Here is a 13023-nt window from a genome sequence, read left to right on the forward strand (position 1 = left end):
TTTAAATTCCCAGGCTTCGTTTCAGTGTTCAAGTTGGATTCTCATCCAAACTCATTGGGGATATCTGTCTATCCAGGAGGGGGCAGTGGAAAGTCACTGGTCAAAGGCCATGGCTCAAGATCTTCAAGGGTTGGCTCTGTTATAAACCAATCAGTGGAGGGAGTGGATGTCAAGCGTTCAATTTAGTCAGCAGAAATACAAGGAAGACTGACATAGGAGAGACGCGGGTAGCTTTGTAGAGCCCTCCTGCTCTTCTTCATCTTGCCCAAGAGGAAACAAAAAAAATCCAAAGAATTGGTATTTTGAGTTTCTTTTGGTATCTTCAGCTTCATGCTTGACTGCTATATTAAAGGTGTACAATGAGTTCCCAACATTCATATTAGTGAAGCCTTTAGTTGCATTCAGTTGGTACCCTTGATGTAGAAATCCCATGAAAATCCTATTTAACTATTATTTTCATTTTTGCAGAAATATGCCACACAATGGGGCATATGTTGCCTTTCCAAAGTAAAGGAAAACATAAATGTAGAAAGAAGTAAAACAAGATATGATTTTATCAAGGTTTAAACTTCACTGTGCTTTTGTGGAATATCTCGTTTACTGCAAATCATTCAAATAATTCATTCATGATAAATAATTTCTTGCTACAGAATTTCTAAATCACATCATATATTTTTATTTTAATGAGTATCTGAAAATATATTTAATTTTTTTCAATGCTTATAACTTTCAATGTTCTTGGACCAGTCTTACACAGTCCCTTTTCCAGCTGTATTTTTTACATTTTAAACATAAAAATATTTGAATTTTCCTGTTACAAAAATATGGATTTTACATTTTTTTTTACTGTAGGTACCATGATATGCCGGATGTTATTGATTTTCTTGTACTCAGACAGCAGTTTGATGAAACAAAAAATCGACGATGGAAAATTGGTGCGTAAAGGCGAATCGGGTCATTAGCTGCTGTGTATCAGTGTTGGTCATAGATTCCAAAGCTAGTTATTTCTGATTTTACCCTGGTGGCAGCAATGTTATTAAGACCTAAGATTTCCAAAATAAGCTGTCCTGCCCAGTATGGGCTTTAACCAGAGGTAGAGCTATACTGTACTGTTTATTTCTGGGTCCCTTAGCAACTGGCAAATGTTTCAACCTGTGGATTTTCATCAAGTATGAAAAATGTCCAACTGCAACTCAAAATGTTCTCTACCATGATTTTTGAATCTTTCTTAATGATGAGGTTTTTTAAAAACCAGATATTTTGCACTGAATACCTGCAATGTGAGAGTCCAAATTTTAAACTGCATTTTGTTTTTAGTGTCTTTTGAGGCCTCCACCATCCTCAAAAACAGTATAACATGTCTGGACTGCTCTTTGTTTTAATTATTGAAGCCCCTTCAGTGTTCTTTCTGATCCAATGTGATTGAACTTCAACTGGCCCAATCAAATATAAATTGGGCACTGGTTTAAATTGCTGTTGGTTCTAATGAAACTTTTACAAATTGTGCATTGAATTCCAATCTCTGTGCATGTTGTTTTCTTATGGACATGGCAGGTTTGGTGTGACGCTAACTTGTAAGTTCACATCTACATTTATAGGTCAGAGGTTTCTTACTGTCATCTTGACCTTTCATCCTCTGGTGAAAGTGACCAAAAATATGTTTACCATGTTCCCTCTCATTTTTTTTCATTGCTGTACCAAATGTGTAAGAATGTGATTGGTAGTATTCTTGAATCATGGTACTTTTGACAATTGTGTTTTGTACATACAAAGCAGTGTGTCTGGAAATTGGAACACAGTTGTATTTTTTTTTACCCAGCACTATGCAACTGAAAAGTGATTTCTTTTTATCCTCTCCAGAGTGGAGAGTGACTTTGACCATTTCAGGGTTAAATTACCCAACACTGGATATTCATCCAGGCATTTCTAGTGGTGGTATATACTTGGGATAATGTCATTCCATCTTATTAAGTTCCTTTTCAAATATTACAAAAGAAATAAGACCAAGTTCTCCTTGGAGTGATTTTTATTGCACATTCATGGGCTGTATTGAGAAGTCATGTAATGAAGGCCCACAGTTACCTTTTGTTCTCTTCAGATGTCCAGCACAATTCATCCTTCAGTCTCTCATCTGACCCTGTCTTGCCCATAGTTCTTAACACCCTGGAAAGTTGAATATGGCTCATGATGGACCCGCTGACCTTCAAAACCAATTGCAACTAAAGTTTGCAGTCCCAAATCCATAAACAAAACAGTTGCAGACTTATTTCTGCTGTGACCATCTAGCATATGCTTTGAATGCACTGGAGTTTCTATGCCTGCATCCCCTCAAACAGTGCAATAGGATAGTTGTAATTCCTTCAATTAATATTTCATAACTGGTTGTATACTTGGACTCAATCATAGTTGTTGAAGTTTAAATGGTATATTAGAGCCAGTAAGAGCATCCACTCTTTGTAAAACTGAAGATTATTGTGTCTGATATATGGGATATGATGGGGATTGTAAAATAATTTTCACGTGGCAGTCTAGATTGTGTTCAATTAAGTATTTTTGCTGTCTGAGACTCGACAACAAAATATGAATGCATTTCTCACTGTAATAGGTGATCGGTTTCGGTCGGTGATCGATGATGCCTGGTGGTTTGGGACAATTGAAAGCCAGGAGCCCCTACAGCCAGATTATCCTGACAGTCTCTTTCAGTGTTACAATGTTTGGTAAGATGACTAGTACAGTCCACTGAATGCTGAATGTCAATTGACTTGGCTGTAAATTAAGTGGTATATTTGGCCAAGATGCAACTTTTTCTTCCATCCAACAATAAAAAATTTTTACATTTAAAAACTTCAAACTGTTCCTGAATAATTCCCATCAAGCTTTGATCACTTGGGGGGGGGGAATTTACAGATATTTTTTGGGATATATAAAGTTATTTGTAAATCTTTACCAAAGGTCGCAATTATAATCAGAATTTAGATAGAGGGGCAAGTAATAAATGGGAATCAAACATGTGTAAGTATAAAAGGGGAATGGATGGCAGTGTGGGAAATAGAGTATATGCTTCGTTTGAGTCTTCTGTTACTCCTAGTCTGAGGTTATTTTGTGATGCTTCATCCACCCTAACTTCTGCATGTGTGAGGGCTGGTACATCAGACTTGCACATCAGTTTTGCAGACTTACTATTCCTTGTTACTTCAGGGCATTCATTTACAGTCTCTTTTTTTATTGGTTCAAAAGTGTCATTTCTTTTTCCTGCTCATAGTGGAATTAATCTATCCTAATTATGCACATTTCATATTTGTTTCAGGTCGTCTGAAGTTCTTGTTCTCCAGCAGTAGGCAATGTTTCTCCTTCTCTTAGCACCAACAGATAATGTTCTTCTTAAATTACCTACGCTCAAACCTAAATTATTGTCAGTCACCCAAATTTGGTTCCAAATCCTGTTTGTTTATTAATTGAGTTATCGTGGCCGCTTATCACTGGGGACCCTCAGTATATCATTTTTAAATTTAAATTATTCCCTGAGTTAGAATCTGTTGCAGATTGTCCTTTAGCCATTTACCATTGAAAATCATCATATAAAGGAAATGAAAATCTGAAAAAGATTGCTGATACTGGAAATATAAAATAAAAATAGATTATCCGGGAAATGCTTAATGATAAAGAGTCTCCAACTGAAACATTAATTCTGCTTCTCGTTCTGAATAAATTCTGCCTAAACTGCTGTATGTTTCCATCATTTTGTGTGTTATTCATCTCTGGGCTATATCAGAGGTTATCAACGGTTCTCCCCAAAAGTAATGACGAAGCTATTTATTTCTTTCCAATTAATTTTTGCTTTGTCCTGTCATTTGTGTCACTCCTACTGTTGATAATATTAAAGCCAGGAGAAGTCACTATTGGTGTAAGAAATGTGTCAAACAGTTATTTTCTAGTGCCCTGTGCCAGTCTTCTACTGCCTTGGAGTCTGTAGCCCCAACTGTCATCTTGGGCCCACACCCCACAGTTAGAGAATTTTAAGATGCAACATGTTGGCTCCTTTAACAGGTCGTTTAAAGCCTGTGTGGAGCCGTTGGTAGTTGGACCGGTTGGTAGAACCCTGCAGAAGAATGCTGTGTTTCCTCACCGCACTCTCCATGGGTTCACCTGGTGGTATTGTTGCCGTTTTAGAATGATCAAATATGATTCTTATCATCTCAAGTGTCTTTCAGTATTTTCGTGTTGTCATACAGCACAGAAATAAGAACTTTGGCCCAGTGGTTACTGATGGTTGGTATAGACATTCAAACTGATCTCATTTACCCCCACTTGGCCCATAGCCTTCTGCACCTTAACATTTCAAGTCCTCTAATTAGTACAGAATGAATATTGTGAGAGAATCTGTCTCTACCACCCTCTCAGGCAGTGTATTCCAACCACTCTGGATGAAAAATTATCATATCTCCTCCAATTCATGTTTATTACTTTAAACCTATGCTTTCCGATTATTGGCACCTGTTATTGGGAAAAAGTTTAATATTATCGGCATTATCCATGCCCCTCATAATTTTGTATACCTTATCAGGTCCTCCCTTGACTTTCTCTGCTCCAAGGCACATGTGCCCAGCCTATAATCTCTGCTCATAATGGGGATATTTCCATTCCTTGGCTTCATCCTGCTCTCGAGAGCAATGATTTCCTTTCTGTTCTGTGGAAACCAAAGCTGTACACAGTATTCCTGATGTGGTGTTGCCAATATTTTATAAAGTCATAATATAGCCTCCGTGCTCCCACCTTCTATGCCCCAGTTGATGAAGACTCGGATAATATAAGCCTTCTTTACTCTCATATCCACCTTGAGGAATCTTTGGACCAAGGAGCACCAAGGTCCCTTTGATTATTAATATTCACTCTGGCCCTGCAATTCTTGGACTGTTTTTCCCCCATCCTTGTCTTCCATTCATGTTTTCATCCTTTCCCTGTATTTTTATTTCACTCTCACCCTTTTATTCCTCCCACAACCATCTCATTTTACTTTCTTATCCCCTGTCGGGCTCCTCTCGTCACCATCATCCATCCTTGGCTTTCATTACGCTTTGCAATTTGTCCTTCAAACTTCTACAACTCAAAGCTATGAAGCACTTAAGGGAAGGCACAAGATTAATGTTTTTTTTCCCTCAATCTAACGGATATAATTTCATTTCCCCCCCCCCCCCCATGAAATATCATTGGTGTTAAAGGGAAAAATAATGTTCAATCCAGTTTGACTCTTGTTTTGATTAAAGGATCTGTGAATATTCTAATAGACCTTGAATGTTTTGTCTTTATTTCCAGCTGGGATAATGGTGACACTGAGAAGATGAGTCCTTGGGATATGGAAGTGATACCGCCTGATGGTATGTACATTGAAAACATAAAATAAAATATACATTTGCTTTTATCTGCAACTTCTAGTCTTTAACATGTTATGTACAAGATCTGTTTATAATAGAAGTGACTGCCAAGCTTTGTATCCAACACAGTAGTAAAGATTTGTTTTTTGTTTTAAACTGTTTGTTGGTATGCATTTTAGTTTGAACAATTAATTTATGACCGCAGAACATTACAGCACTATATAAGCCCTTCGGCCACCTGTGCTAACCCATAAATACCAATCCCCCCAAAAACTAAACTTTCCCTACCTCATAACTTTCTATTTTTCTTTCATCCATGACCCTGTCCAAGAGTCTCTTAAATGCCCCTATAGTTTCAGCCTCCACGACCACCTCTGGCAATGCATTCCATGCACCCACAACTCTCTGTTTAAAACATCTTACCCCTGATGTCTCCCCTAAACATTCCTCCCTTCACTTTGTACAGATGTCATCTGGTGTTTGCTACTCCCTCCGTAGGATAAAGGTGCGGACTGTCCACCTTATCTATGCCTCTCAGAATCTTGTCGATCTCGTTTGCTTTTTGCTTGCCAAAACATATGGTAATGTTTACATTATTTTAATTGAATCAAATTAAAAGCTGCAGTCCCTCCCAATGTTGTGCAAAAGTCACACAAGAGTATCTTTTGGGGTAGAGACTAGTGTATCCAAAGTATCTGACTAATTTTATTAAAATAGCTCTTTTTTTAAATGGTCACTGTTAAACAAATTTGATATTTTCCAATTTTGTAACATTTCTGAGTAAACAGATCAAAAAAATGAGAAAAAATATTTAACTAATTTCATTGGGGGATGTGATGGTTTATAGAATTATTAAACAATTTTATTGCAACTTTTGGAGGTAAGTAAATAAGGAAGTGAAAGTTGATTGCAACCTGCATGTAAAAGCGGCTGGTAATATATATTTTTCGTGTAACATGTTCTCAATGAATCATCAACATCTGTCAAAATATGATGTGTACATTGGTGTCAGTTTTCATAATCTAAATCCTAAAATTTCTGCCTTATGCCCTGGGTTCACTGCTGCACTGGGAATGAGTGCGCCTTTATTTGAAGTCCTGGAAGGAAATAGAACTGTATATAGTTATCTCCTGATGTGGAGTAAATTTTCTGCAAATGGGGGTCGGAACATAAATATTCTTGTGACATGATCTTTTCACATCTTTCAAAATTATTAAGTAGTTTTACAAAGTAATATTTCTGAATACATCAATGTTATTTTTAGACAGGCGTCATAGCATATTATTTCCAAATATTTGGTCTCTGTGCATTTCTGTGTCTGGGTGAATTGGGAGACAAGATCTAAAGGGGATGGGGGGGGGGTGGGGGCCCAGAAGAGATTTAAAAAGGAGAGGGAGATCATGATGATGTTGAGCTGTTTTTCTTGGGATCAGTTAATTAGTGACGTGTTTAAATTCTGTTCCTCAGCAATCTGTTCAACTGAACAGGTCTTATTTCACCTTTTTCCCCATGCTCCATAATTTATTCAGTTGGCAGTGTATCAACTGCATATATTTGGTTATGTTATTTTGAAATAGTTGATAAATTTCAAACATTCAGTGATCCATGTGAAGTGAAATAAATAATTTTATTTGAATGATAACTTGGCCACCTATTTTTAGTTTGTTGCAAAATCAGGTCCATTTATCAATTTGTTGCAATGAATTTGGTGCTGCAGTTGGATTTAATCACATAAATAATAACGGAACACTTGAAAATATTGACACAGGATAATCAAAATATCTACCTTGCTGGGATGGGATTGTTAGGCATTGCTTTGATGAAGAACATTGAAGAGCTGAGCTAAATTGAGTTGTATCTACTTTTTCACCAAAAAAATGCTCCCAATCCTCTTTGGTGTGGAGGGGTGGTGGGGATTAGATCTTCCCGTTTTTCCCTAGTAAGTGAATTTCCTGGGCAGACTTAGAATTTCTATAGCATACATGCCTCATGTAATAGAAACATTTATGGATGGAATTGTCTGTTCACTAAATTTCTCCTAAAATATCAGACTTGTTTTTGATAATGTGCAGTATTTCTGTCTGAATATATTAATAATTTCAGTACAATTCTTTCCTAAAACTATTTAATAATGTGCAAAATATTTAAATTGGGGTGTTGTAATGACTTTACAACACTACAGTTACATCCATGATCAAAAATACAGCTTAGTTTCAACTTTCGTCTTGTAATGTAAAATTATTAAGCAGTAAAAACCCTGTTATCTGGAATTAAAGCAACCGGCAAAAAAACCCAGAAAATAAAAGGGTAAAAAATATGAAAGTTTAAAATTGGCACACCTTGCTGTTATTTCTCCATTCACACAACACACAGTCTCAAGCAACCGGGATATTCACTTATCTGGCATCTGCCAAACCCCATAGGTGCTGGATACCAGAGATTTTACTGTATTTCTATTACTCCTCTGTGGTGAGTCTCTCTGCATTGTCTATCACCTTTATCTTTCTGTCCTCTTCCAAACCCACTACCCTTCCCTCTTTTCTCTCTGGGTGCAGAGAACACCACCCAGAAATATGATCCAAAATATTTTTGGCTAGACTGTACCCTTGCCACATGGCTGCACCCTGAAATTTTAATAGTCAAGGGAAATTCTTCCCATTGCTCCATTTCCCAACAATCTTTTTGCTTCTGCGAATATCCACAGATTAACGTAATCTTAATTGGCATGAATGAGGATGAGACATTCATTCTAAATGAGTAAAATTCAAAACTAGACACATTTTATAAAAATTTTGTAGATATTTTGCTGGGAGATATGCAAGCATTTTGTAGTACTTAAAAAATTTTAGTACTTAAAAATTCGATGAACACGTAACTTTTGGAGTGAGATGAGAAAACTTGGATTTTACCTGGAGCTACAGTGGACAATTTCCAAGCCATTTTGCATTACACTCTGAAAACTTAGCTGGACCCCTAATGATGTGAATTCTGCTTTCAGGGTGTTGATGTTTTTGTGAGAAACCTGGACAAGGCAGAGACAACCATGTTTTATGAAAAAAGACAGATCAGGTTCACAATCCCTAACTTCAATTTGAATCTTCCACCCTCCCCCCATCCCTAGTTCTTCTCCTAACCCTGCGAGGTCCATGCCCTGGCTGATGTTCTGTTAGGGCTCCCAAGGGTTTTTTTTTTTTTGCCATTCTGGTACCTTGTCACTCTGATACCTGACTTTCAGATTTCTTTTGGGACATGTCAACCCTCCACAAGCAAATTTAATTTGCCCCTCAACCATCCAATTTGCCTGCGCCTCCTTTGACCTAACAATATTGAAACCCCAATATCCATCACCTTACCCCACAACCTCCATTTAACCTGATTGATACTACCATTGTCAATCCTTGAACCTCATTGAACTCATTATATCTGTGCCCCTCAGCCTTAATTCTGAATGAAAACTCCCTCAAAGACTGTAGACCTGATTTTTAATTTTTTTTTTCACACTATGAACCATATTAATCAAAATACACACAAACATTTCCCTCTTAAATATACACAGTGTCATTTTCTCCCCTTTCCCCCCCTCCCTCTCCACCCCCCTCCCCACCCACTAAACGTTCAACATATACGATACATTAAACCCATTAAACAATGTCATCACACAATGAAAATAAACAAGAAAATTGTGTCATCTACTTTTACACACTGGGTCAGTTCATTTCGTCTTCTTCTCATTCTGTCATTTTAGGGGGTGGTGGTCGCGGTAGGACCTCTCTGTTGTGTTCCATGTACGGTTCCCAAATTTGTTCGAATACTGTGAAATGTTATTTTTTCCAATGGAATGCATTTACTAATTTCTATGTACCATTGCTGTACTCTCAGGCTCTCTTCTGATTTCCAGGTTGACATTATACATTTTTTTGCTACAGTTAAGGATATCATAATAAATCTTTTTTGTGCTTCATCCAAATCGAGGCCTAGTTCTTTACCTCTTACGTTACTTAGAAGAAAGATCTCTGGATTTTTTGGTATGTTGCTTTTTGTGATTTTATTTAATACCTGATTTAGATCTTCCCAAAGGAAAAAAAACAAATGACCAACTACCAAAATTATTATTGATGCAAAATCAACTAATCCCTTTCACAATAGATAAACCTTTCCTTTAGAGAATGGGAGAGAAAAGGGATTAAAAGAATAGAAAATTGTTTTTTGGGAAATAATTTATTATCATTTGAACAAATGAAATACAAATATGGAATAACTCACAGACACAATGATAATTAAAAGATTTATAACAAACATATACATCAAGCTGCAAGAGAAAGAAAATGATTAAATAAGCTGTAAACCCAAACAAAAGTGGGAACAAGATCTAAACATAAAGATAAAAAATGAAATATGGGAAAAACTATGTTCCGGAACTATGAAAAATACAATAAACACGATGTTACACATGATACAATATAATTGGTTACATAGGCTATATATCACGCCCCAAAAGTTAAATAAATGGGACCCAACAGTATCAGATAGATGTTTTCGCTGTAAGAAGGAAACGGGAACAACAGTACATGCAATTTGGGCATGTGAGAAAGTGGAAAAGTTTTAGACCTGATCTTTGATGAAAAACCCCTTCCCTGGCTGATGTGCCATAGACATGGACCAGAATAAGACTATAACCGAATCATGGGTCCTCTACTGGCACCACCTACGGCTCCTAGAACGCTTCCACCAGCGTTGTCTCCGCTCCATCCTCAACATCCATTGGAGCGCTTTCATCCCTAACATCGAAGTACTCGTGATGGCAGAGGTCGACAGCATCGAGTCCACGCTGCTGAAGATCCAGCTGCACTGGATGGGTCACGTCTCCAGAATGGAGGACCATCGCCTTCCCAAGATCGTGTTATATGGCGAGCTCTCCACTGGCCACCGTGACAGAGGTGCACCAAAGAAAAGGTACAAGGACTGCCTAAAGAAATTTCTTGGTGCCTGCCACAGTGACCACCGCCAGTGGGCTGATATCGCCTCAAACCGTGCATCTTGGCACCTCACAGTTTGGCGGGCAGCAACCTCCTTTGAAGAAGACCGCAGAGCCCACCTCACTGACAAAAGGCAAAGGAGGAAAAACCCAACACCCAACCCCAACCCACCAATTTTCCCCTGCAGCCGCTGCAACCGTGTCTGCCTGTCCCGCAGCTGACGTGGACTTTTACCCCCTCCATAAATCTTCGTCCGCGAAGCCAAGCCAAAGAGAAAAATAACCACCACTAAACTGGCCAATGGGAAAGCATCTCCATCTGTTATTATCAGTAGGGTGGAGTATGTCTACAGCCATAGCCAATAGCAAGTGGTCAGTATAATACGCCCCCCATTACATCATCACATTCACCCCCCCCCCAAAAAAAAATTGACAAATTTTAATAAAATACCATAATGGCAAAAGGAAAGGCAAAAAAAAAATTATGGAAGATCAAGGGTTGCAAACAGAATTAATGAGAATACATACCAAAGAGATAATACAGGTTGACTACACTCACTGTAATTATGGCTAAGATTAGAAATGGTCATAACAAAGCCTCTGAGGAGGCTTTGAGATTCGTGTTGATCTTCATAAGGGCACAGATGGAGGAATCTTATCTTGATCCGATGGACTTCTGTCACCAGCTGTGGAAGGGAATGGAGAGTGCGAGGAAACATTCCCGTGAAGAGGGTATTGTTCCTCGAATGTTTCTCGTGACGGGGAGGGTAGAGAAGGAGTCAGGTCAGTTGAAGGGCTAACAGGCTGTAGACCTGGCGAGGGTAGATCCCTAAGGGAAACAGTGTCCTTTCTTCCATCAGGAAAAATAACATGAGCATACAGCAGATTAGCATGAAGCAGTTGAACACGTTCTACAAGCGGTTCTTAATAAAACTTCTCTGGGCTTAGTGAGCCAAGTTGGCATGGTCAATCCAGTTTTCGATTTTCTAGGGAAAACAAAAAGACGCTGGTGAGGCATCTCATTGGGTGCTGGACAAAGCCATGTATGGATAGAGATAAATGCTTCTGGCAGCACATCTTCCCAGCGGCTGGTGGGGAGACCTTGTGATTTTAGCGCTAGAGTGATAGCTTTCCAGATTGTACCATTACTACGCTCCACTTGACCATTACCCCGTGGACTATAGTTTGTAGTATGACTAGTAGCTATCCCCCTATCAAGAAAGTATTGCCTAAGTTCAGAACTCATGAAAGTTGATCCTCTTTCACTATGAATGAAATTAGGATAACTGAAAATACTAAAAATCATATCAAGACATTTGATAACAGAACTATCAGAAACGTCAGCACATGGTATAGAGAAGGGAAAAATGAAAGAATTCATCAATGCTGTTAAGGAAATAGGAATTCTTATTATTTGAGGGTAGTGGTCCTTTAAAATCCACGGTGACACGTTCAAATGGTCTAGACGCCTTAATCAATGTGGAAACGGAAGGTTTGTAATAGTGTAGTTTACAGTTTATTGATGTCTTCTAGTGAGTACGGCAAATTGAGGGATTTCACATAATGATAAAATCTAGTGACATAATTCATCGTGAAGTATTTCAAACGGTCTAGCTGCAGACTTGCACAGGTCATGTAAGAAAGCACGTCCAGAGGGACATTGAATTTTCCTGGGCGATAATGCATTGGCAAATTGAGCTTTCTACTCTATCTTATAGTTTTTAATCATGCTCTTCAATTTAGTGTTGAACATGTAGGCAACAGATTTTTGATCAGTCAGCAAAGTGAATTTCTTTCTGGCTAAAAGGTGTCTCCAATAGTGAATGGATTCTACAATAGCTTGCGTTTCCTTTTCGATAGATTGATATGCCTGACCTCTGGCCCATGTAATGTCCGAGAGAAAAAATCTACAGGTCTACCAGTTTGATTTAGCGTAGCTGCTAAGGCCCAATCTGATGCATCAGATTCCAATTGGAATGGTAAATCCTCATCAATAGCTGACATTGTTGCTTTGGCTATATCCTGTTTGATGTTTTCAAAGGCATGGAGGACTTCTTCAGACGGGGAAACTAATAGTTTTAAACAGTGGCTGCGCTTTATCTGCGTAGTTTGGCACCCAATGAGCGTAATAGGAGAAAAACCCCAGGCAACGCTTGAGGGACTTTTGTGTGGCAGGTAGGGATAGATCCATGAGTGGTCTCATTCTCTCTGGGTCTGGGCTGATCTCCCCTTTACTCACTACGTAGCCTAGTATAGCCAGGCATTTAGTGTGGTATGCACACCTGTTGTTAAGGGTTAAGTGCAGATGCTTGGCCACCTGGAGAAATTTTTGTAAGTTCCAATCGTGATCATTTAAGTCCTTGCCACATATAGTGACATTGTCCAGATAAAGGTAGGTGGCTTGCCAGATATGAGCATCTACTAGTGAACGTGCAGCGCCAAACCGCAGAAGTAGCATCTTGTGTAGTGGCGCTGCAGTTTAGTGGTGCTCAGCAGTGGATTATCGCTGTGGGCAGACCTTAGGGGTGCCGCTTCAGCATCTCTTTCTTTCTCGAGGGCTTTAGCACTTTGTAGTGCAGCTTTAAGGATCTTCGTTTGTTGTAGAGCAGCATTAAAGGTTAGGCCCGGGGTTTCCAGTAAACGTTGCCTGTTGTACACTGACTCCTTCAGCCTTGA

The 13023-nt window shown here is 38.6% G+C and overlaps 1 protein-coding gene across 3 annotated transcripts in view; it reads left to right on the plus strand.

The window, feature by feature from the left end:
* Positions 1-13023, plus strand: part of phip (pleckstrin homology domain interacting protein) — a 258235-nt gene that overhangs the window by 205250 nt on the left and 39962 nt on the right. For all 3 annotated transcript variants that reach the window (XM_069887423.1, XM_069887424.1, XM_069887425.1), the window contains 3 exons: positions 853-935; positions 2606-2717; positions 5314-5375. In XM_069887423.1, coding sequence (XP_069743524.1) covers positions 853-935; positions 2606-2717; positions 5314-5375 — 257 coding nt within the window. The remainder of the gene's footprint in view (positions 1-852; positions 936-2605; positions 2718-5313; positions 5376-13023) is intronic.

Source organism: Narcine bancroftii, chromosome 6 (genome assembly GCF_036971445.1).
Source record: "Narcine bancroftii isolate sNarBan1 chromosome 6, sNarBan1.hap1, whole genome shotgun sequence".
Lineage (NCBI taxonomy): Eukaryota > Metazoa > Chordata > Chondrichthyes > Torpediniformes > Narcinidae > Narcine > Narcine bancroftii.